At 40.9% G+C, this 26,361-nt stretch overlaps 2 protein-coding genes across 3 annotated transcripts; one reads left to right on the top strand and one right to left on the bottom strand.

Annotated features, from left to right (window-relative positions):
• Positions 1–1,206: 1,206 nt before the first annotated feature.
• LOC146571216 (kinesin-like protein KIF2A) lies at positions 1,207–26,131 on the bottom strand. 2 transcript variants are annotated; one of them, XM_085280295.1, is made up of 21 exons: positions 25,961–26,131; positions 25,005–25,099; positions 23,418–23,537; positions 23,154–23,208; positions 22,324–22,443; positions 21,085–21,185; positions 19,698–19,793; positions 19,496–19,550; positions 17,942–18,104; positions 17,771–17,861; positions 17,622–17,685; positions 17,446–17,537; positions 16,046–16,188; positions 15,725–15,929; positions 13,021–13,131; positions 12,855–12,922; positions 12,175–12,264; positions 10,151–10,298; positions 9,456–9,557; positions 5,191–5,326; positions 1,207–1,921 (listed from the first exon to the last, which is right to left on the bottom strand). In XM_085280295.1, the coding sequence occupies exons 1-21, from the start codon at positions 26,019–26,021 to the stop codon at positions 1,836–1,838; spliced, it is 2,202 nt and encodes a 733-aa protein (XP_085136421.1). In that variant the 5' UTR covers positions 26,022–26,131; the 3' UTR covers positions 1,207–1,835. The 2 variants fall into 2 exon arrangements, with proteins under 2 accessions (XP_085136421.1, XP_085136422.1); XM_085280296.1 differs by lacking the exon at positions 12,175–12,264.
• Positions 2,602–3,557, top strand: LOC146571217 (uncharacterized). The gene is made up of 3 exons (XM_085280297.1): positions 2,602–2,748; positions 2,835–2,952; positions 3,084–3,557. The coding sequence occupies exons 1-3, from the start codon at positions 2,641–2,643 to the stop codon at positions 3,242–3,244; spliced, it is 387 nt and encodes a 128-aa protein (XP_085136423.1). The 5' UTR covers positions 2,602–2,640; the 3' UTR covers positions 3,245–3,557.
• Positions 26,132–26,361: the final 230 nt, after the last annotated feature.

Genomic DNA, 26,361 nt, shown 5'->3' with positions numbered 1-26,361 from the left:
CTGAGGATGAAACTTCATTGATACTTCGCTTCTTCGATTATATAAGTGAAGTTAAAGACTGGCTGCTGAGCAATTCTCTTATCCTTAATACCAAGAAAACGGAAATTTTAATATTTGATAGTCATACCCCTAGAGCCCATCTAACTGGTGTCCTTGGGCCCTTCGCTGATTATCTTTCCGATTCCGCAAGTAATTTGGGTGTTTACCTGGACGGCTCCTTTAAGCTTGACAAGCATGTGTCCTCTGTTATTAAATCTTGTTTCTATCAACTTTGTTTAATTTCTAAGGCCATGCCATACTTACCACGTGAGGATCTAGAAAAGCTTATCCATTCCTTTGTCACATCCAGGTTAGACTATTGCAACTCCCTATACACTGGGCTTCATTCTGCCCTTCTTCGTAGATTGCAACTCGTCCAAAACGCCGCGGCTCGCCTTCTAACTGGTACTCGTAGGTTTGAGACAATCACCCCAATTCTCACTGGCTCCCAATTAAACACCGCATTGATTTTAAAATCTTACTGCTTACTTATAAAATCATAAATAACATTGCACCCAGCTACCTTATTGATCTCCTTAGTGTGTATACTCCCGGTAGAATGCTGAGATCGTGAGACCAATTGCTCTTGGTACAACCTAGGTCAGGGCTGAAAACCAGAGGTGACCGTGCCTTTGGTTCAGTTGCACCTAACCTCTGGAATAACCTCCCTCATACTATTTGCACATCTGACTCAATCCAGACCTTCAAGTCTTGATTGAAAACCCACCTTTTTAGCTTAGCCTTCCCGGCCTCCTAGAGCAGGCCTTTTAAGTGTTCTTTCTTGCCTTCCCCTTTCCTCTCTTTTGCCTATATTGTTTTTATCGTTAAGTCTTGCTTGCTTATCTGCGTGCTTGTATGCTTGGTTAATCAATGCCAGCCATCTGCTAGCTTATCTGCATTTGTATTTTACTACTGTTTTATTGGATTATGTGAAGCATTTTGGCTACCTCTGGTTTTAAATGTGCTATACAAATAAAGTTGTATTGTATTGTATTGTCTTTCATGTTAAACTGAAGGCTATGAAAAGATTTTCATGCCTTTGAACAGCGTGAGTAGTTAAACATATTTTAGTAATAATTAGTAACTATGAACTAGTGGCCCCGAAAAAATTAGCTAGATGCTCCACAGGAGGTGCCCTGAGGGCTAAATAAATACACATACAGCAACAAGAAGTAATCTTTTATTATGGCAAATGAAAAAAGAACTGTTTCTGTAAATGTATCCTGAAACACCTTGATCATAGTGCACCCTTTAGCGCAGTTAATGTCACATAAGGTTAATTTTAGGCTTGTCTCAATCAAACCTTAATTACATACAGTATCAACACAAACACGTGGCTCATGTTACACACAAACTTGACATGCCCTGTTCATCCGAGCTGAAACAGGAAGAACAGGAAGAAAAATTCCTCCAAATATTGCACAAAATGGCAAAAGTTGTTTATAAAATTGCCCTGGTGAGCATGACTGATCTGATAAAAAATAATTTAAAACAATGTCTGAACTTTTTTTTGTTTTAAAATCAAGTACTTGGGATTAAGCACACAGAGAAAAACTTTATAGATACGCTTTACAGGAACATGGCAGAGCGTGGGCGGTACGCTCTTTGGCTTTGCAAATGGATGGATGACAGGAAGCAGTCTGTACAGCAGAGAGGTCAGGGAAAACCAAACACACTTACAGGAACTCACACCATAAAATCACAGCTGAGTTAAATCAGCTGCTTCATCAGCACTGACCTCCTTATGGCCTTCACCTCTCTGAGGACCAATCAGTGAAATAGCACATGTTATGCGTCTATAGCGCCCGAGGCCTCTTGGGGGTGATTTGTTTGCTAGCTTGTTCCTCTTCCTGGAGAGTACAACGGAAAGACTTGACTTTATCTGGAAGAGGAGAGAATATCACACAGAAGGCACTATTTAAATGATGATCTTTGTCTTTAAGGATAACATGAAATCACGTCACTCATACAAAATTTGATACACCAGCTGAAGCTTTTTTTTAAATATTGTGAAATATTCTGTAGCAAAATGTGAATTTTATAAAAAGTGAAGGTGAAATGATAGGATAAGAGCAGAAACTGGTGAAGAATAGGAAATAAAGATTTATCTCTCTCCTATCATCATGGATAATCCTTCTGCTGGACAATTGTGTTGTCTTTGTTGGGTCTCTTGTATTTTCATATAATTCGTAGCTTAACTTCTTTCTTTCATATAATCAGCTATTTGCTCATTGTGACAAAGTGGAGAAGCAGTTGTAATTCTCTCCATTTGTCCCATATGTGTTTACCTTTTTTTTGCACATTGTACACATTATTCTGTTTCTATGTATTTGCTAGTGATGGGACGTTCTGTATCGAGGCTTCGGAGCGTGTATGGAGTAATGGAGGGGGCGTTTCCGCGAAGTGCGTATCGAGGCTTGCTTCATTTATGGGAGGAGCTGAAAATGATGACGTCCGAAGCCTCACTGCCCGGCTGTACCACGTGACTGGTTCATGAAGTGGTTCGAACTTTGCCGCGACAGCCATATAAACCCCTCAGACTTCATTCAAAAATGTGGGTGTTTGATGGAGAGTTGCGGTTAGTGAGAGTTTGGAGACCGTATGGAGGTTTATGAGAGTGAGGAAAGTCAGGAGAGAATGGAGCCAGCTAAGAAGAGGAGGATGTCCTCCCCTGTGTGGGAACATTTTGATCTTATTCCTCCCAACAAGGTATGTAAATTTCTACAGAAGATGTATTTTCATGATACTGATGGTGCAATACAATTTATGTTGAGCTGTCTTGACTTTTGTACAAGGTGAAGTGTTTGCTATGTGCCAGGGAGCTGGGATATAACAACAACACCTCATCCATGCTTAGGCACTACAGAGCTTTGCATGAGAATAAGGGGGACACCGATCGTGGAGCAAGACCAGGTGAGCCATCAAATGCAATGATAATATAGGATGCAGTAATGTTACTAAATGATATAACAATATTATACAACTGTTATAAGTTACGTGTGTGATATTTATATTTGTGCTTTATCTTTATTGTCTTTCCTCAGGAGAACAATCTCAAATAGATGAAGACCTGGTCAGCATGGTGATTGAGGACTCCCAGCCATTTAGCATTGTGGAGGACAAAGGATTCAAAAGATTTGTTAAATCATTAAATCCTAGCTATGTTCTCCCCACTAAAAAGGTCATAAAAGCAGTGAAAATTTAGTTTTTACAGAATAAAATGTGAACAGGCAGGACTGAGGCTCAAAGCCTCAGTGTGTAGCTGTCCATACCTCAACGTTACAAAAGCACAACCACTGTCCACACCCCAACCACACCTCACCTCACAGTAAATGATCATTTCCATTTCAAGCATTTCCAAATAATCATTTCCCATACTGCCACTATAAATATACACAGTATACTGCCATCACTACAATATACATGTTTTACACACTCCTTTTGTTGTTGACATTTACAGGCTGTGTGCAAAATGCCACACTCTTCAAATTCATGCCAGCTATTATTTTTACGTCCAGTAGGTGTCCTGCTAGAGCAAATGAAGCTTCATGAAGCTTCGCGTTGGGGTGAACCAATTGGATGAAAAGCTTCAGTGCTTCATGGGGCTTCATCTGCCCATCACTAGTATTTGCTATGATTTGCTATTTGTCAAGTAACATTGCTTCACTCACTATCCCGGGTTTGTTTGTGTAAGCGTTTTGTTGCCGGCAAATCAAACATTCTGCAAATTAAGACAAATACTAAGTTATGCTTCTTTATACTTTATTATGTTACAGATTAAGTCATTTGTTCATACTTACTCTGTTTGTCTTTTCAGTCATCATGAGTGTCAGGTGTGGGGAAACGCCCGCTTGGCATTTCCTCATTTTAAAGTCCTGATCATGTCACACATGACATCATCAGGTCAAACCATGTGGAGGGGTTTCTTTTTCCAGAGAGATGCTTCCTTTTGTTTGTGTTAATGTTTAAAGGGATTTGTTGAATGTTTTTCCTTTTGTTAATACTGCCATTTAGTTGTGTAAATGTGCATATTAGAAGTGTGTAGAGGTTTTGTGTTTTTAGATAACCTGAGTAGAGTTTTAGATCCCTCAGTTGAGTGAGTGGTACTGGCTGGGCAATTGGAGGGAAATTGATGGCCCTATTTAAAGCCAGTCTCTACCAGATGCAGGAGAGAGGAGAGGTGAGCTGTGTCACCAGAGCCATGTTATGTTGAGTTTTGTTAAATGAACTGATTTGGGGAAAGTTTTGTTAAGTTATACATTAAATTAAGTTCACTGCAAATAAATTGCTCACCTTGGAAACCCAAAATGTCTGCATAGTCTGCTTCCCTACCACCTTCCTTGACGTTCGAGTGTGACTACTTCACACTCATCAATACTGACCTTGATTGAAGTATCAGATTTTTAAATCACCAAATATGGGTATAGTTCTTAAAAATCCAATATGAATATCACCCCTATATAGGGCGATTGTGGCTCAAGAGTTGGGAGTTCGCCTTGTAATCGGAAGGTTGCCGGTTCGAGCCCCGGCTCGTGTCGTTGGACGGTGGATGACTGGTTGTCTATAGCGCTTTGAGGTCCTTAGGGACTAGTAAAAGCGCTATACAAATACAGGCCATTTACCATATGAATAAGTGTAAAACTTATTTGAGTTGTTTGCACAAAACACATTTTGAGTTGTACAACTGAAAATGTGAAGATATATTTTAATTTTACTTGCAAGTTTGTTGATGGAAATGGCACACTATCATAGAAACTACTTAGCACTCTTGCACTGTAATGCGTTAGTTTGGATTGAAGCTTACGCACTGTAAACAGAACAATAATACAAACCAACCAATATACACATCAAGGCTGCAGTAGATGAAAAATCCTGTGTTTTGTGAGATAAAATTGCCGTTTCTGAGTCTGGTGGAGAGTAACAGATTCATTTCCTTGTGGGAAAGAACTGCTGGCAGAGGAAATGTTTTAAATGTAGCTTAATATATAACATAACATCGGTACATTGCTTTTATTACTGTGGCAGCTGGTAGTTGTTTGTTAACGGTGTGTCTGTTGCCATCTACAGTTATTCATTTATCAGACTAACTTGTAGAATTGATACTTTCTTAATGCAAAGAGGCTGAAAATTTGGAAACTGCATGATGTTTACCTCTTAACTCAGTAAGAATGTCTATCTTCTGGTCCAGGATTTGTTCTAACTGAGTTGCATATGATTCAACATCATAGTCCACCTCCTCTGTCATTTCCAGAAGCACCTTCTCATCCTCCAAGCACCGGATCGACTCCTGTAAGGGAAAACGATGCAGCTGAGTTGGGCTATGTGGTTTTAAATTCATATTGCCTATGAATGCAAAAGTGGGTCAAAGTTATGTTATGGCACGTGGTTCCTCCTTATAAAAATATGGCAAATTCTATGGTATTTACTGTAAATTACTGCACTAAAGATAAGATAAGATAACCTTTATTAGTCCCACATGTGGGAAATTTGTTTTGTCACAGCAGGAAGTGGACAGTGCAAAAGTTATATGGCAAAAATTAGAATATAATAAAAATAAAATACTGTACACAACTGTACAGAATAGAATAAAATAAAATACTATATACAGTAGAATAAATAGAATAAAATATACAATAGGATAAAAATAGAATACAAATACTTAATACAACTGAGTAAAAATACAACTTTGTCAGATAAAGAGTATTGCACTTAGTGTTATTGCACATGTGTGGATGTGTGTGTTTGATCAGTTGGAGTCTTTGTTGTACAGTCTGACAGAAGTGGGGAGGAAAGACCTGCGAAATCTCTCCGTCCCACACCGTGGGTGCCGCAGTCTGCCACTGAAGGAGCTGCTCAGTGCTGTCAGAGTTTCCTGCATGGTGTGGGAGATGTTGTCCAACAGGGATGACAGCTTAACCACCATTCCCCTGTCACTTCCCACCTCCACTGGGTCCAGAGGGCATCCTAGAACAGAGCTGGCCCTTCTGATCAGCCTGTTCAGTCTCTTCCTGTACCCGGCAGAGATGTTGCCACCCCAGCAGACCACACTGTAAAAGATAGCTGAGGCCACCACAGAGTCATAGAAGGTCTTCAGGAGTGGGCCCTCCACTCCAAACGACCTGAGTCTCTGCAGCAGGTACAGTCTGCTCTGCCCTTTCCTGTAGTCTGAGTTATGAGTCCAGTCCAGTTTGTTGTTCAGATGAACACCAAGGTACCTGTAGCAGTCCACAGCCTAAATGTCCATACCTTGGATGTTCAGTGGTTGCAGTGGAGGATGTTTGTGCCTGCGGAAGTCGACCACCAGCTCCTTGGTTTTACTGGTGTTGATGTGGAGGTAGTTCAGCTGGCACCAGTCCACAAAGGCTTGGGTCAGTCCTCTGTACACCTTGTCGTCCCCATCAGTGATGAGGCCGACTACTACAGAGTCATCAGAGAACTTCTGCAGGAAGCACTGGGTGGAGTTGTGGGAGAAGTGTGCAGTGTAGATGGTGAAGAGGAACGGAGCCAGAACCGTTCCCTGTGGGGTCCTTGTACTGCAGACGACCCCGTCCGACACACAGCCCTGAGTCCTCACATACTGTGGTCGGTCGGTGAGGTAGTCCAGTATCCAGGTAGTGAGGTGACGGTCCACTCCAGAGTTCTCCAGCTTGTCCTTCAGGACCGAGGGAAGAATAGTGTTGAAGGCACTGGAGAAATCAAAGAACATGATTCTCACAGTGCTTCCAGCGGTCTCCAGGTGAGCGAGGGAGCGATGTAGGAGGTGAATGACGGCATCATCCCCTCCAATGCCAGGCTGGTAGGCAAACTGAAGTGGGTCCAGTGATGAGCTCACCAGGTGCCGAAGCTGAGCCAGGACCAGCCGCTCCAGGGTCTTCATCAGGTGGGATGTCAGAGCCACTGGCCTGTAGCTGTTGAGGTCCTTGGGGCGTGAAGTCTTTGGCACTCGCATAAGCTGTTATCGCGATAACATGCGAGAATTCCCGGGGCAGGTAATACGGACGCATGCTAACGGCTAACAGCTCAATGTCTCTGCTGCAGAGTTGTTCTTTCACAGTGATGTGCTCAGGGTTACACCATCTGTCATTTACAAACACTGCCAGTCCCCCTCCTTTCCTCTTACCGCTGTCTCTCGTCCTGTCCGCTCGCAGCAGCTGGAATCCCGGTAGTGTCACGCTTGTGTCCGGAGTTAGCTCCGTTAGCCTCATGATGCTACATTGCCGGTACTCCCTCTGTGACCAGGTTAGCGACGTGACCTCATCCATCTTATTGGGCAAAGATCTTACGTTTCCAATAATTACAGAAGGAAGAGATGGTCGATAACGTCTCCTTCTCGGGCGACGGCGCTCCTTCCCAGCACGACACCCCTGTCTTTTCTTCCTCAGCTCGCTGGGAATGTCGATGTAGCTTTAAACAGGTTAAAGCTATCAACAAAGGACTTCATGGAAGGACTTCATACATCTATGTATTTTGTTGAACAGATAACAGAATAAAGAATGACAAACTTCTGGTGACCAAAGAAAAGCAGGATGCTTGTTGAGTCAAACACTTCTGGGAAACACTGACCCACACATACAATTTTGAGCAACAAGAAGAACTGGGAGCTCTTCAAGTAGAAGAAGGCACCATATCTCAACATGAAGTCTGTTTGGCGATGAAAGCTCAAAAATCAAACAAACCAGCCAGCATGGATGAAATCCAATCAGAATTGCTGAAATATGGAGGGCCGATTGTTACAAATGTGCTCACAAAACTGTTCAATGAATGTTGGTGAATGGAGGCCGTCCCCAAAAACTGTCAGAAAGGCGTCATCCTCAAACTACCAAAGGAGAGCAACATGATGGAGTACACAAACTGGTGTGGAATCACCCTACTCTCTGTCAAAAGAAAGGCCTTCTTCACCATGCTACTCTGCCAACTTAAAGGCACTGCCGACCAACGCCTCTGCGAAGAACAGGCGGGCTTTCGACATGGACGATCATGCACTGACCAAATATTCACCCTCAGGAACATCATCGAACAGTTAGCGTTCAATGATATGTGTTAATTGAGAGCGATCACTCTCAATAAACTTCATCGACATCAAAAAAACCTTTGATAGCATTCACAGAGATTTGCTTTGGAGCATCCTCCACCTGTACGGTGTCCCGTGAAAATTCATCTCAATCTTCAAGTCACTCTACTGCCACCCCAACTGCTCCATCAAGATGAACACGGGCCACACCGATCTCTTCACCATTGAGACTGGTGTCAGGCAAGGACGCATCCTCTCGCCCTTCCTGTTCCTAATGGCCCTCAACTTCATCATGAAGAAAGCCCTGGTCAGGCCAGATGCAGGCATCACCTTGGACGGGATCAGTTGACTTACCGACCTTGATTTTGCAGATGACTGGTGGAAGATGGACACCACCTCCAGCATCCAACGTCGAACCTGGCTGGAAAAAGTTGGACTTTGCATCAGTGCAGAAAAATCAAAAATCATGCACATTAGCGACCAGGCCGGTATGCCTAAGATCAAGATCGGTGGGCAAGAACTCGAGGTGGTTGAGAGGTTTGCATACCTTGGCAGCGTCATTGGCTGGGACGGAGATTGAGAGACTCATTTCAAGAGCCGCACTGGCAAAGTCTCGTTGGTATTCCAACAAATGTGAAATATCTGGTCATCTGCCTCCATCTCAATCAACATCAAGGTTCATTAGTACGCCTCAACCATCATCCCAATGGAAATCTATGCATCTGAAAGGTGTAAAGCGTCGGCCAGTATTACCAGGAAGGTGGACGTCTTCCACCAGTGCTGCCTTTGAAGGATAATGAAGATCCGATACTTTGATCATGTCACCAATGAGTAGGTGCTACGATGAAGCAACCGTCCTCACCTCAGCGTGATTATCGCATGCTGCCGTCAAAAACTTGCCAGGCACATCATTCGCATGGACGACAGCCAAACAAAACATTCAGATGGGTTCCACCTGGAGGTTGTGGCAGGGGACGGCCATGGCTGACCTGGCACCGGACCTTCCATTATGACCTCAAAGCCCTTTGCATTGCTTGGGATAAAGGTGAAGAGCTTGCTGGAAATCGTAATCGATGGAGAGACCTTGTCGCCCAATACGCTCGATAGCTTGGGTGGACGAAGGTCTGGCAAAGGTAAAGCCTCTTGAGAAAATAGGGTAGATGAATTCCAGTGCTAGCTGTGAACTGTTGCTTAGGATATCAGATTTTTAAAACTAAAGCTTTACCCATTATAATAAACGATTTAGCATTGTTCAGAAAAAATCTGTATCTATACTAACATGCCTCAAAACAAATGATCAATCAGGTATGTGGGGCTAGGCATAGCAATTAGCTACAATTGGTTATTAATTTCCTATTATTTTTAGCTGTAAATGGAAAAACAGAAATCTTCTGGCCTACTGTACCTGAAAAACAGCCCTGTGATCCTCTAGCACCTGCTCCTCCATTTCTACCAGCTGAGAGACGGCTTCATGGAAAGTGAAGAGCTGCGGGGAAACCTCTTCCTCCTACAATAAACAAAGCCAGTGCTGTGATTATGAATTTAAAACTGCAGGAAATATATGCAAATTTAAACTAAAAACAATTATGCTAGATAAATTCCAAGAAATAATAATAATGTACCAAAACCCACAGGTACTTCATTTACTTCTTTTATTAAATCCTAATGTTATTCAATATTCAGCCATGACCATTTTCCAGATGAGGCACCATCAGCCACAATGTGAATGAGGGTTATGACATAAAAGTTAAAAAATAAAGTGACTGCAGAGGAAGGCAAGATCTATTGTTTATTTTGTTGAAACTAGTTTTATATGGAAAGTAACTGTGCAAGAACCTGCAAGCAGACTTAGTGCTGAATTGAACTGTGAATGTGGCAGGGAGCTAGAGTAAAGATATGAGAAGGTAGGAGGTATTTTGAATATTATTGTTTTCTATGGGCCACATTTGTGGAATAATGCAAGTTATCATCTGGCTCAGCAGTTCCCAGCCAACTGAAGTCAGTTTGTGGAAACCTAGCATCTATATTTTTCACACGGAGCTGCTGTGGGTTCAGATGTTCTCTGTCACGGTAGCGTGCGTGGGCAGCAGATGTTCTTACGTTCTGTTCACAGAGCAGCTTCAGATCATCTCTCTGTGGAGAGCTCCCCACTCCCCACTGAGCCTCCAGCACCTCCAGCTGCGTGATGTGTCCTCCCTGATGGCTCTCCATCATGGCTGCCGCAGGGTCCACTGTGAGCTCCTTCACCCTGACAACACATCAGCACTATAGGTAAACCAACAGTATGACAACTGCAAACAACTGCAGAGGTGAGCTACAATGGTGTGTAGCTGTATATGAGAAATATACAAACGTGTCGCGTCGGTGACAAGTGGTTCAACATGCCAAGAAATCAGTGATGAATGCTGTGAGTTATGAGAAAGAAACATGAAGATGAAGATGATGACGAAGAACTTCATGCAGGCTTTGGGAACTCACATCTGGAAAACAAGTCAAGTCAACAAATGACTGATGAAAAAAGCCTAAAGAACAAAGAAAACCAAAAAGTTTACACTTCTGCTGAATTTGGGATTTAGAGATGGAACAAAGTGGGGCACATGCATCATGATAGGTGACACAAAGCTAAAATATATTGAATAGATTGGATGATACTGGTAAGGTGATGTAGCGATTTCTTTTTTACTTTTTGCCAACAAATCTTACAGAAAGATCAGAACCCAGAGGAGGCAGTTGTCAAATGGTATGCTGAATGGAAAGATCAGGATGCGGTGTAATTTTTTTATATTTTTTTTGCCAGCCATAAATTATTGTAGCACATAATTTTATAAATGAATTGTTAACGTACTCTTCATTTTAGATCAGTTTTATTAACGGTTTCCTGAAGATGCTTTATATTTTAAGGTAAAAGCCCACAGCAACACTGAGAGAACCCCATTGCCCTATGAGCAGCTTTGTTGAGGATCGCTCCTTTAACAGGAAGGTCATATGTGTTGTTAATTGACAGAAAATGCCCCTCTTTTTTTTTTTTTTTACTGTGAACCCCTTATAAAAAATTGAAATTTCTATAGATAGTGAAAGAACAGGATCTTTTCTGTCATTTAACAGCTTATCAGTTGCGTCATTACATCGGTGCAGTATAAATGGCCATTAGGGAAGGTTGTGCTGGGCCAATTTCTGCCCCCACGCCCTATATTTGATACTGCTGCTTTAGTGAATAATTATTTGCACTACGAAGACATGTATGTGGGTTTAAAACACAATAAATGACAATTAGTTTTTACAGCAACTAAAAAATTTGTCATCCAGTGCAACAGTGTATCTCACTGGAGTGTTTTGGGATGGAAGTGCAAAATATATAATACTTATATAATGTAATACTTCATAGAAAAGTACAATTGTTATTGTTTTTTTTTTTCCCAAAAGGATTTGTTGACAAAAATAAAATAAGACTAACAAAAAAAGTGAATGACTTAACCTTCTAGGACCTGGCGTCCACATATGTGGACATCACATTTTGGGTTATTTAGACCAAAATACTCAATTTTGCTCTACAAGGGCCTGATATCCACTTACGAGGACATTATACAGCTACTGTTCTATCAAAATTTTAAACAAATATCCCCATATGTGGTTCTTATTTTTCTTAAAAACAAAAATAAGGTAAAAAAAATAATAAAGAAATCTGGTGATTCTTCGTTTTTACATTCATAGGGCCCCAATCGGCCCAAATATCAAAGAGAAACTAAAAATGCATTCTGTGGAAGAGTTTGGGTCTTAGGAGGTTAAAGCAATAAAAAAAACTTTGTAAATAATAAGTAAAGTGAGGCAGACAGTGAATGAACTCATTTTAACCTTGGTTCACATGCCAGCTAAACTGAATTTAATTCAGTTTTATTTATATAATGCCAAATCACAACAACAGTTGTCTCAAGGCACTTTATCTTGTAAGGTAAAGACCCTACAAAAATGATTACACCATTATTATGGTGACTGATGATGTTAGGACCCTCAATGATCTTTTTAGAAACAGACACAAAGCGGCTGCCTGGGTTCATGTGAAATGCCAATACGGGGGTAACTAATTGTGCAGGACACTGTTAAGAGACATAGCAAAATGATCATACTCATAGGTAGGGGAGAGCTCAGAGCGACCTCCTCCACCCCCACTCTGGGAGAAGGGAATGTCTGAGGGACTTATCCCAAATTCCTTTACTCTGGGAAAAAAATGCATGACAGGGGAGAGAAACACACATCAACAAGTGGAGGCAGGAGAGGATCATGTTATGTTATGTTATGTAGTCTTTTCTATTTTACATTTTTATGAATTCATTCAACAGAGGAGAAAGACAAACGGAGCACACAGATAACTAAGAATATTCCTCACAATAAGTCAACATTTTCAAGAAAAATCTGGCTTTATGTTTCATGCAAACTCCTCAAACACAAAATTTTAAATAATTCTCTATACTGTTACAATGGTGAATGTGCTTAATAAACAAATTTTCCAAACTTCTGTTTGTGATAGGCAGCCAATCAGAAGAAAGCTGGCTTAAAGTGAGAGAAGTTGAAGTTGAATTGAATTTTTTGACAGTTGAATCTTGTATAATAGATAAAACTATGGAACTTGAAATCAGTATAACAGGTCCACTTTAGAACTTTATGTTGATGCTTTTGACAAAACCTGAAAGTCAGGGTAGTTAGTGGAAAGTGAAGGTGTATAAATTTGAAATTATAACTCAATGTGCATTCATCTTAATGTTATATCTGAAAACCTTTTTTTGCCTTTCAGTAGAATCTTTCCTACCTGTTGGCATATCTCAATGTGTTCAGTGTGTTTTCACAAGATGCCATCCCAGGAGAGATGGTTGCAATCTGTAAAAAGATGAGAGAGGGATTTACCAAAACTGCAACCAAATCTGTAATCACTTTCTATTGTGTCTGTCTATAGTGGGTACATGTTGTTTTCTTACCATGCATGTTCTGGAGTTTTCTCCGATGAACGAGTCCCGCAGCACTTGGGTTAACTTGCTGGCTCTAAATGGAGTGTGTGGTTTGTTTCTGCCCAGGGCTCGAATACACTCCTGCAAACATACACCATGCCCAATTATGCAAAAAATCTGGCTAACTAATTATAGTCATTTTTGAAAATAATTTTTAAGGAGAACTAGGAAATATTTACTATTTTTCTTTTCTCAGATGATTTGCTGTTTCAAGTCAATTGAATATATCTGGGTTTTCTCGAGATTGCCTGCCTCCATCTCCTCCTTTCCTGTAGAATCTTCCAAGAATCTTCTTTGCTGTCTTAAAGTTGTTGTTTTTTTGCTTTTTTTTTATATCTATAGCCTATTTGTTGCATTTTCCTTGATGGATGTTCTTCTGATTATACAGCAGCAAAATGCCCCTGAAAGATATTCTTGATCCCTTTTTTCCTCCTGCCTGCTGTCTTCACATCCATTGCTTCATATATCCACTATCCCTCCTCTGACATGTCCAAAAACCCCACCCCTCAAAGCTGCTCAACCAGAGCACCTTATTAAATCCTGTCCAATCTGCTTACTCCTACAAAGATCTTAACATCTTCAACTCTGCCACCTCCAACTTGGCCTCCTGTCAGTGCCACTGTGTCCAAACCATACATCATACCAAATCTCACTACCACCTTACCTTTCACTCTTGCTGCTATTCTTCTGTCACAAATTACCCCTGACAGTTGTCTCCATCAACTTCACCTTGCCTGCACTCGCTTCACCTCTCTTGTGAGGTGAAGCGAGTGCAGGCTGTCTCCGTAGCGATCGGTGAGTGGGAATAGTCGGTGTAAGAATCCAAGTTAATCGTCTTAATATTAAATCAATCGAAAGTATACGTAACATTTTCTTTCTGTTTGCAGCATCCCCTCGTCGACATGAGAGCTAAGTGGTGAAAGAAGCGCATGCGCAGGCTTTTCCTCTGGGACATTCTGAACTCTTTGTTCTATTAGAAGGCATAGCATACATTTTCACTGCTATGCAGATGACACCCAGCTCTATCTGTCCATGAAGCCAGATAACACACACCAATTAGTTAAACTGCAGGAATGTCTTAAAGACATAAAGACCTGGATGGCCGCTAACTTTCTGCTTCTTAATTCAGATAAAACTGAGGTTATTGTACTCGGCCCTGAAAAGCTTAGAAATATGGTATCTAAGCAGATTCTTACTCTGGATGGCATTACCTTGGCCTCCAGTAACACTGTGAGGAACCTTGGAGTCATTTTTGACCAGGATATGTCCTTCAACGCACATATTAAACAAATATGTAAGACTGCGTTCTTCCATTTGCGCAACATCTCTAAAATTAGAAATATCCTGTCTCAGAGTGACGCTGAAAAACTAGTTCATGCATTTATTACTTCCAGGCTGGACGACTGTAATTCATTATTATCAGGATGTCCAAAAAACTCACTGAAAAGCCTTCAGCTAATCCAAAATGCTGCAGCAAGAGTCCTGACAGGGACTAGAAAGAGAGAGCAGATTTCTCCCGTTTTGGCTTCCCTTCATTGGCTTCCTGTTAAATCCAGAATTGAATTCAAAATCCTGCTCCTCACATACAAGGTCTTAAATAATCAGGCCCCCTTTTATCTTAATGACCTTGTAGTACCATATCACCCTATTAGAGCACTTTGCTCTTGCTCTGCAGGCCTACTTGTTGTTCCTAGAGTATTTAAAAGTAGAATGGGAGAGAGAGCCTTCAGTTTTCAGGCCCCTCTTCTGTGGAACCAGCTTCCAGTTTGGATTCGGGAGACAGACACTATCTCTACTTTTAAGATTAGGCTTAAAACTTTCCTTTTTGCTAAAGCATATAGTTAGGGCTGGACCAGGTGACCCTGAATCCTCCCTTAGCTATGCTGCAATAGACATAGGCTGCCGGGGGATTCCCATGATGCATTGAGTTTTTCCTTTCCAGTCACCTTTCTCACTCACTATGTGTTAATAGACCTCTCTGCATTGAATCATATCTGTTATTAACCTCTGTCTCTCTTCCACAGCATGTCTTTTATCCTGTCTTCCTTCTCTCACCCCAACCGGTCGCAGCAGATGGCCGCCCCTCCCTGAGCCTGGTTCTGCTGGAGGTTTCTTCCTGTTAAAAGGGAGTTTTTCCTTCCCACTGTCGCCAAAGTGCTTGCTCATAGGGGGTCATATGATTGTTGGGTTTTTCTCTGTATCTATGAAGCGCCTTGAGGCGACTTTTGTTGTGATTTGGCGCTATATAAATAAAATTGAATTGAATTGAATTCTGTACTGTCACTTTGCATGGTTAACCCCGAGTATTTTAACTCATCCACCTTCACTACCACCTCTGCTGCTTGCTTTTTCACTGTTATACCTGCCTTCCTTTACCATCAAAACTGCTCATGTCAATGTTAATTAGATTTGCAGGACATTCATGTGCTCCAGGACTTGAAAAAATGAAAACCTTCACTAGGACTTTTCTGTTGTTCTACAAAGTATAATTCTTTTTTTTTAGCAAAGGTATGGTGTGCAATCATTTCACCCTGGAAAATAAACAGTTCAAAGAAATCTTTAAAATGAAAATGACATTAATACCCAAAATGAGTGTATGTAAACTTCTGAAATCACAACTATATGAGAAGCACAACACTAAAGAACAGAATATCTGTAGTACTAAAGCGAAGACCTTGAGTGCCAGCAGACTCTTGTTGATCTCTGCTCCCTCGAGGCGAGTCTGCCGGTCAGCGCTGGACGTGTCTGCCCCTCTCTCATTCCCCGCCAGGTCGATAAGAGAGAACTTTCCATGCATCTTCCCCCGCCGACGCAGGATGATCTGGAAAACAGCGTGACTCCGGGAGGAGTGAGCGTTGGCCGATGTCTGCCCAGACGTCCTGCAAGAGGCATGGTGGGGGGTGTTCAGGGGGTTCATTCAGCGGTTCTCCAACTCAAATCTTGTTACTGTTTAGTGTTTTCACATATCCATATGTGAAAAAAAAATCACGTTTACCTGCAGCTGTTTCCCACTTCGATGAGTTTGAGGACGTCTTCTGTGCATTTCACCTCCCTCTCCTGCAGGCCCACCACCTGCACCTGCTGCTTCCCGTCCTCCAGCACCCGTAACTTGGCTTTACGGTTTAACAGGTCAAACACCTTCAAACACAAATATGCTCAACAGTAGCGTTAGCAGTTTAACCTTTTCTCAGCTTCACAAAGACAGAGGACTGGACTCTGGCAAATTTCTCCTGATTTAATTTCCATTACTTGTGCTGATGGTTCTTACCCCATGTAGTATTTTCCTAGCAGCACTTCTACCATGAGAATCATTCACATGATTTACCACCAGCCACTTATGCTGAGATGTGTTTAACATGGTCCCTGATCTGAGCTGCTGGTATCTGGTCAAGGCACATGAACCTCCTTTCCTAGAGCAATTCTCATTACAGCTAATTTTAATCAGAGCCGGTCCTTAAAAAAACTTTTCTGGACTACCTGTCTTTATCATTTGAAGTCATTCTTGTCATAATATTAACATTTACAGCATACTTCCTCCTGAAGTAGCACCATTTAATTTCAATCCCTCACTGCTGACAAATAATACAAATAACGTGCGATATCATGCCCAGATGTGATATGAATCCCAAGCTTGCACCTAGCTCTTACAGGTTCACAGTTCATCTGCTCCCTTCCAAGAAAGCGGTGCCTACTTCAGGTCAAGTTCCATGTTAGTCGCCTTAGAGCAAAGGCCCACTCATGAGCCTCCACAGGGTGTGGAGAGGGGCTCACGTTTGCATGTGAGGAGGAGGGAGATCCTGAAGTTCCTCTGTTGCTGCCCAAGAAGTGCAGTATAAGTTATAAGCTCTCCCACTCGATTATGGAGCCTATCTCCCTGGCATGGAGCACCAAAGGTGCCTCAGGAGGCAAAACAAGACCACAACTGAGAGTATGTTCCACCTGGTGAATGCCAGTGTTCCATGCTATTTGTGTTGTTCTGAATGAACCGACTGAAAGGGAACAAAGTGTTATGTTTAATACTTCTATTGCCTGGAGAAGAGGAATGAGGTAAAACACTAGCTTGCTCTGTTGTGCAGCTGGGCTTGGTGAAGAGCAGCTATCAGACTGACTGTGATGACAGGGGTGTGTATGTGCAAGTGCGGCCGACATTATATATGTTCAGGGAACAGAAGTTATAAACATAACAATTTGTTTTCCAGTGACTGAGGTACCCGTCTGCTACAGAGAATCAAGCACATTGGCATAAACAGTTAAATATAAATATGTGGTATTTTTGAAGTAAATTGAAGTAAATGTCTCATCCTTCATCATGACTCTATTCATCAATTATTTAACCTTTTTTTTTATTATATATTAACATACAGCTTAACTGATCAGTGATGATAACACACTTACCTTCCCACTGTAAATTTCAAAAAATGTGGCAAAAACTTGCAGGTCCAGCTTCTTATAATTTGGCTTCTTTAACATGAGAAAAACGTCTCTGGCTGCAGGGAGAGAAGGACACACCTAAATGAGAGAGACCAGCAATAATAATGATAATAATAATAATCAGTAAAGCAGAAACTAACCAGACAGTGCATAGATCCCTTTGGAGCAGTCCTGGTTCTTTCCTGAGAAGTCCCCTCCCATTGTCTAAAAGGAGACATGAGTTAGAATTTGAGAAGTTTGGTTTTATGACACTAAAACCAAACTTCTCAAATCAAAGTCAAAAACTCACATGTGTTTTTCCACTTCCAGTTTGTCCGTATGCAAAGCACGTCGCCATTCCCCTCTCAAAAATGGTCTCAACCAGCGGCTGAGCAGTGAACCTGCAGGGTGGAGTGTTTATTGGCAGCAGAATATTTGACTCAAGTGCTACAGCATGAAGAAAAAAGAAAAAACAGTGTACCTGTAAACCATTTCATTGGTGGAGTTCTCATCAAAGGCATAGTCAAATCGGAAGGTCTGGTTCTCCAGGTAGCGGGTCAAGTCAACTTTCTGCTTGGGCTCATGGACCATTACAACGTCCTTACTGGGAATGGTGATCACATCCAGATCCTTTGTTGATAACTCTGAAGAGACACAGTCATTGTTATAGACACAGGCTACAATGATGTACAAGGGAAAGGACAAGCAGCAGTCTATAGATATCCCTGTTACTTGTTTTTAATTAATTGACATTCAGAGATTTTTAGAAATAATATTTAAAATGGACACAATTGGCACCACAACAGAAGAAATGACCCATGAGTAGGGATGGGTACCGGTATCCGGTGCCATGATGGCACCGGTTCTGACATAAACGGTAGTAACCAGACCGAAAAGCAGCGCACATTTCGGTGCTTTATTTCCCTGAGATGTCATACACTTTGGATTCTAGCCAATCATTTTACCTTTCCGAGGATAGTAGGCGGGTCCAGGTACGTACGTTCTTTTAGAGCAGAGCTACAGATTAAAAACGCCCAAGGCGAAGTGGTCAAAAGTCTGGCTGTACTTCACAGCAAAAGATGCAAACCCAGCAGCCTGCAACAAGTGCTTTAAGGTGATACTGTGCAAAGGAGGTAACACCTCGAATCTGATGAAACGCCTGGCGACCCATAGCGTTTTTTTAAAAGTCTAGAAATGCGCCGTATTTGATAGCTTGCTGCAAGACCTCACACCGTGCACATCTACAGCGGGTGTGGTGCCTGTTATCGGACCAGGAGTTAGCAACATGAACCCGAAGAGGAGAGTCCTGGCCCCTAGCCCTGCCAGTGTAGCAGAAATGATGACGGATGATGACGGCAGCAGCAGCCGTTGTTCTCTGCGTGAGTAGCTTAATGTTGTTCGTGTGTAATTTACGTTGAGTAGGCTAACCACCATTAATGCACGTAAGGTGAACTAGCAAACACCGTCGTAGTTACATGCGGCTGTCTTCTTGTTTGACGGCAGATGCTCCCTTCACCCTGGCCAAAAAGGCTAAAATGCCCAAAGAAAAAGTGGAAAACAGCTGAGAGGTTTTAGGACAAAGTTTGTGTTTTTCTATTGTTTAAGCACTGCTTCCAGCCAAGAGTGATACCATATATGCCACATAGCTGCAGAGAAGACTAACATTGTTATCTTTTTACAAAAAAACAGCTGAACATGAGAGGTTTTTGGACAAAGTTTGTGTTCTTCATTCTTTAAGCACCGGTTCGAGCACCGGTTCGAGCACCGTTTAAGCACTGGCACCGTTTAAAAAGTACCGGTTTGGCACCGGTATCGGATTAAACCTAAACGATACCCATCCCTATCCATGAGTGTCCAAAATCAGGCAGATCTGATTGATATAGTGGATGTAAACAATAAAAAACTTTTAGGGAGGCTTTCCACCTCCTCACAGGGGTCATCTCTCCAATTCTAAACTACTTTGATTAGCTGTCTGAGCTTGAACACAGGCTTCACAGTTTCTCTGAATACAGCTGCTACATAAATATGCTCTTACCTTTTTTGTTGAGGGGACGTGCACGAACGCACACGCATATCCTGTGCTCCTCAATCTGAAACATGAGAAGACATGAATAAATAGTGCGGTTCACACCTTTGTACTGGCCATATGACCTCCTCGTTTCTCCTTTCTTCCAACATTCTCAGGTACCTCTCTCTCTACTGACTCCTTCTGACCAGCAGATCTAAATTGGACTCACCAGATCGTTTGTGGTTAAAGGTCTGTAGTCCAGACTGGCTCTGAAGTCTCTGATCATACACATAATCTCATAGTTTGGTAAATTAACGTCCACCTCCTGCAGTGGCACAGAAAACAAAAGTATTGATCACATAATGACAAAGACAATAAAAACATTCAGGAAGCATTTCAATTATTCGTGAATTAATTAATTCAAAATCAACATCCTAACATTTTGAGTGACACGTCACGTACTTTTAAGTCTTTTGTCTAAATCAGCCGATTAGAAGCTACTTTCAGCCTGAGAATACTTTTTGTATCCAGACAGTGCTCTCTAAAATGGGTTTGGTAGATCACGTTTTGATTTTTAGTTCCAACTAACTATATGTTTTAACTCTAGGGCCACCTGCTCAGAACACTGTGAACCGAACACAGCTGCAATAATCAAAAGAAAAAAACTGAAGCATCTGATTCCTTTAAAAGTTTGTGTTGTTTCAGCTGTTTTCAGAATTTAAACGTTTTTATTAAATGCTACATGAGCTGACTGATTAATTAAAACAGTGCTTATTAAATCTTCTCACAGTTTCAGTTAATATGACTTGATGAGTAATGTTTCTTTTGCTTTGTTTTTTTGGAGTATAATTATCCATGTTTTTTTCTTTTTCATTTCACTCACATTGTCACAGTTTTGCTTATTTAACATGAGGTTATATTTAAAAAAACCTGATTAATGGCATGCATTATAGTTTCAATAATTTGCTACTGCAAATCTGGAACATTACCAGCACACTGTGAAAGACTACAGCAGACACACACAATAGAAATAAGCACAGAAAAAAGCTCAGTCCACACATCCACATGCATTAAGGTCAAAATATTCAAGCAAAAATATATACAGTATATTTAATCTTGGGTTAACAGTACAGAGTCTAGTTGTTTGTGCATAATTCTGTTGACCTTTTTTTTATTTTTATAAAGAGACACAGTACAACAGTATAGTGGGTAAAACTCCTGTTGTGTGAGAGGCAGCATTATTATCCATGTCTTATAGTTATGACTATAAACCAGAACTTTCAGCATTTAGGTTTGAAAATCTGGGACTTTTGTTTGTTAGAGTGGTGGGGTTGGCTCAAATACTGAACTTTGAAGTTATTTAGATGAAAAAGTGAAGACAGTAGACATTTTGCATTTTTGCAAATTTTGGAAGTGTTACAGTACAAATAGTAAAACAGGTGGCCTCCAGGAGATGTCTTAAAAACCCTGGGAACATGTGTTGGCAGGTATGCTATAAATCAGCTTCATATCTAGAGATAATTCTCAAACAAATGGTTCTCCACTTCACACTGTGGTAATGTGTTTGTTGATGTGTGTATAATGTAAAGTACTGTAGTGTATGCTTGAGTTCTCACTTGTGCCCTCTTCTCTCTGAGCTCTTGTTGCTGAAGACGTCTCTTCTCTCTTTTCTCCTGCAGTTTCTCCACCTCCTTCACACAGTTAGATTTCCTCCGTGCTGAAAAAACAAGGAGCACAGTGGCCTAAAATATCAGCATCAAAATATATATACATATGGTTACAGGCTGAAGTAACAGGGACTATTCCCTCTGATACATTAACAATTATTTTTGATGATGCTGACTCATAATGCCTTACATTTACTTTTACACACACAAAACAAGAGCTGCAGTTTTGCTGATGCTCCTACTCAGTCATCTGGCCACCACATCGACAAAACACTTCATACAACAAAAGGGAAAAAAAAAGAAATAAATCAAAAGAACTGTGTAGCTGAGTAGTTACACTACGCTTTGTACATTTACCTAAAATCTAAATGGTTTCATAAATTTAATTAATCTTGTTCAACTTTTATTATATGTCCCACTTTCAAATCTTGAATTAAAAGTCAGTTTTTCTACTATACAGATGCATCATGCATGCAGTCATTCTCAATAATCAAGTGTAAAATGTACAATATCTAAAACTTTATATTATAAAGACTACATCCATTTAGCCAATTCATAAGTTGTAAAAAATAATTTGTTGATAATTGTGAATGCCCCCTAACCTGGGTGTTTTTTTAATTGGCAACCAGCATTATTTTAAACGTGTTAAAAGTCCTGGAGTATTCCTAAAACACATGGCAGTGATTTGATTGATTCAGTCCCTCAGCCCATATCTTGCCAAGCTCCATTTGTCATTCTGTGTCTGAGTTCATCTGTGTCATGATGTCGGCTCCGTTCTGCTCTTGCTTTCAGTGTATGCACATAGCCCGGTGGGCAGGTCTACAAAAAACTTGCTAGATTTAACTGATTTTTAAAAAAAATTACACTGAATATGGCTTTTTATTTACAGTATTTCTTTTTTCAAATGTTATGTTTTGAGTGCTATTTGAAGGCCTGATCTTATTTACATATTTATGGTCATTCAAACAACAGCAGAGGAAAAACTTAAACAAGTGCTGCAGTATGAAGCCACAGCGAGTGAAAGAGCCTTTGACACCCTTAGACACACAGCTGTGTGGGAGCATGACATCACTGCTACAGAGAACAACAACAGAGATGCTGGAAACTCCCTCCAGAGAATTTCAAACAGAGCCATGTGGACATGAATCCTCTCTCATATGAAGTTTGCAGACGGGGTGACTGTGTTACCGTTCTGCTGCTGTATCAGGGACTGGTTTACGGCAGGCTGGGGAACGATGGTTGGTGGGGGTGGCTCCGCAGCTTGGCTGTGCTGACTGGGACGTGCCCGGGTTGTTCCCACTGAGGCAGCTGAGGAGCACACAATCCAGTGTAACTGCTCATCTCAAAACATTAAAAAGGCAGTTCACCCAAATTATACAAAGTTAAACCCAAATTCTCAGGAGAAGTGTTCACAGTGACCCTCTTAGATTTTCTGTGAGGTTTGTTCATGCCAGTGTTTCTATGCTGACTGCTTCAAACCGACTGCACAAACTTAACCATTCATTTTGTCATAACTGACAGACTCGTGAAGCAGGGGATTTTATCATTAGAAGAGTAAATACAACCAAACATGACTCTTTAATTCTAACAAAATATTACAATTTTAAATATTTAACACTGATTTTTTTTCTTGTCAATTCAGTTAAACATTCATAAGAAAGAAATTTCAGCACACTTATTGGATGTTTCTTCCTAAATGCACACTGGGAGTCATTATTACATTCTTACAAAACCCTGTTGTATACAAATTTCTATCTTTGACTTTTACAGTTATTAATCACTTGGACTAATTCTTGTATTGGGAAAACTTTAACTCACCTTAAAAACTGACTTTAAGGTGAGTTAAAGAAGTTGTAGTGAAACTGTTCTACAGTAATTTCCGAGAAAATAACCCTCACTCACTCTGCTTCCCATAAACTCTTTTTTTTTTACATGATCGGGCAGCACCAACTGTATCGAAGTAGAAAATGATTAAATTATAAGCTTCATATCTCAGAGCTGCTAGTGGGAGAACGTACCTCTGTTCTCCCGTGGGGTATTTTCAGCCTTGGGTATTGCTGTAGTCCGTCTGGTCTATAAAGACCATAATCATTAGAGTTGAATTAAGAATGAAAGAAGGGAGTACACAAAGTATGCAAGGAAAAATGTCTAAACTGAATTATATGTTATAGCAATAAATACAGCATAATCTCTTCAAATCAGGAATAATAGTAATATTCTGTTAAAAGGTCATGTGCAAATAGGAGTGATTGATTAATGATGTCTGGTGTTGAGCAGCAGACCTTGGGTACTTTGCTGGTTTTGGCAACATTGGAGGGAGGAACAGGAGCCTCGGGACTCTGTGGTATCTCTTCATCAGGAGCTACATCTGGATTCAGAGCAAAGACGCTCTCCAGATCAATCTAAATCAGAAAAAAGAAAGAAATTCCTTTGTTATCGTTACAATCTTTGTTTAAGCAGGGGCTCAAGATCACCTCATCAAGTGCAACAGGGGCTGTATTTGCTGAGAACATCAATAAAGATGATCAATAACGTTTATCTTTGCAGTATGTGACTGCTTAATTTGTCGTAATATCTTTTATCAATAATATTTTTTCAATATTTCTACTCTTTTAGAAGGCTGTAATGATGTAAAGGTGAACTTAGCCTCCCAAATGAACACCCAACATAAAAAAAAGCTCAGATAATTCTGCCAATGACAAAGCTCGTTAAAATCTGCGATCTTTCTGGTTGCCAGCAGGAGGACATTCTTTAGCTTTTTAAAAAGAAGTTTGATTGCATAGAAGCCTATGGGAAAATGGCCTATGAGTTTCAGGTCTTATTGCACACATACATGAAATTATGGTCCTAATTAGATTCTAAAATGAACAATAAAGCAGGTTTTGTCTTAAAGCAAACCTACATTGTTTTTGTGAATGTAGTATTGCTAAATCTTCCAGTCTTTCCTAGTTTTGGTAAACCTTACTTATCACATCTGGTTTCAAAACATCAACATTACAATTCCCAAAAAAAAGCTCACCTTTTGACATGAGGACTTTATTAAACTATGGGTCATGTGACGGTGTCTACTTCTATCTTTTTTAAGCATTTTATGCTTATACACTTGAGATACTTGTAGTGCACTGCATCGGGTACAGCAATATGTTATATGTTACAACAGCATTACAACATGTCCAGGATAAAGCAAGTAATAAGATACTCATGTCTATTTCATTGCTTTCAGGTGTTCCAAAAAGTGATTTCCAGTGTTTCTTTGTGTTTTTCATCTCTAACATATACTGATAAATATTGTGTGGTCAGGATTCACTAAGCTGTTATGTATAAAATAAAGAAATTACCTATTTTGCAAGTATCTTCATGACTCTGTAATATTGTATCTGCTCCTTGTTTTTTATTACGATCAATCCAGTCCTTTTTGGCTACTTAAAACATCTTTACAGTACTATGTCATGTTTGTTGCAATTTCTGCCTCTCTTTTGGCCAGATCCCTCTTAAAAAGCCATTTTTAATATGAATAAGAGTTTTTACCTTGATAAATAACGCGTATATAAAAGTCACTTTGACAAAACTGATTGCAGCATCTGATGTCTGACAGGGTTATTGTTTCTGGCTCAAAATGCTTTGATATTATTAAGATATGTTTCACAGGTTATAGGCCAGCAACTCATTTACAACAGTTTAAATACCAGCTATCATTTTTTGGCAGACAATCACTTTTTAGTCACTTCATCAGCAACACAAATAAAACTACAGACAGGTGCCATATTTGAAAGTTAATTCCTGACAACAATTCAGGAAGAGAATTACAAATTACAAATCACTACATTTCAGGACATAATGAATGAAACCGAGTGCAGAGGTAGATGTACCTCTTTCCCTTTGGTGTCTCCGTTCTCAATCCATTCCACTGTCACACTCTCATTGTCTTCATGCAGTGATGTGACCATCGCCTGGTGTATTCGTCCTGCAGAGAGGATACAGATGGATGCTAGGCCTGCGCAGTGCTGGACCAGACTGTAGAGCCAATGCTCATACAGACACCAACTTATGAGCCATAAAGCTAATGTTCAGTAATTAGGCCTGAGGATATTTTGTGCATTATCTTACAACAAATAAACTGATCCATCAGTCATTCAGTGTTTACAGGGAAAACTTAAACCCTAAAATAAGGATGCTGATATGCTAAATGGGTGTGGCTGATGAAGGATGATGTTGAGACTGTCAATCACACCACTGCAAGCGCTGCGTGTAGTGACTGTTGACCGGGTTCTTAGCCATCAGACAAATATTAAAATACACAGAGCAGTTTGAAAGTCGTGCGATTTTTTTACTGAGATGAAATACAGTTGGAGATGAAAGGCCCCCATCAGCCATCCATCAGCCCTGGTTAACAGGCCACCGCTGCATGGTGCATGATGCAGTGCAGACTTGTGCCTGCATCCCGTCCTCTAACCGGAGGTGTTTCGGCCATGAAGCAATGGACGGGAGGAAGGAGAGGGAGGGCGGCAGGGTAGGTGTCAACCGGACAGCAGGTGGACGGACCCGCCCGCAGCCCTGCAGTCAGGTCGACCCATTGCCGTATGTCTGCATCACTGACAGACACAGCAGCACCGTGTCAAAGACTATTTGTGTCATTTTTGAGTCTCTGACATTTCGCTCGCCGACCTTTTACTGCGACATTCCTGTGAATGACAGTGTAGCAGCCTGCTAGCTAGCAAAAACACCCGGCTGCGTTGAGCGGTAACGTTAGCTGCTCTCATGCGGACCGGCCGGATGGAGAGCGGTGTGTCTGAATGTGCATGTGTGAGCGGAGCATGCTACGTACCGTCGCTCCGTTTTATCTCCACATAAATGCCAACGAATATCTTCCCGAACATCCCGGCCATCGCTCCCGGTATGCCGTTTATTGAGCGCTCCAGTCTAAGTTGTGTGATATTGCGGAGACTGAGGTCATTTGCGGTCTGTCAGGAGAGAAGACAGGCGGAGAAGAGCAGGTGCGCATGCGCCACTGATGTTTTCACCTACAATTTCAACCCAATAAATAAATAAATAAATAATAAAAACGGACTACTGTCGTTAAATTTATAACAAAAATTCACGTTGTAATCCTGTTGTTGTTAGTACAAATATGTAGATACTTTACTTTTATTTCCATTTTCTGTAACTTGGACAATATAATTATTATAGGGCAGAAAATTAGATTAATATATCTTATTTTTTTATTTA

Source organism: Mchenga conophoros, linkage group LG7, assembly GCF_057382185.1.
Source record: "Mchenga conophoros isolate Kocher_MC1m ecotype Shallow Benthic linkage group LG7, M_conophoros_male_GT1.1, whole genome shotgun sequence".
NCBI lineage: Eukaryota > Metazoa > Chordata > Actinopteri > Cichliformes > Cichlidae > Mchenga > Mchenga conophoros.
Note: the sequence above shows the minus strand (reverse complement) of the source record. Positions and strands in the feature narration are given on the sequence as shown.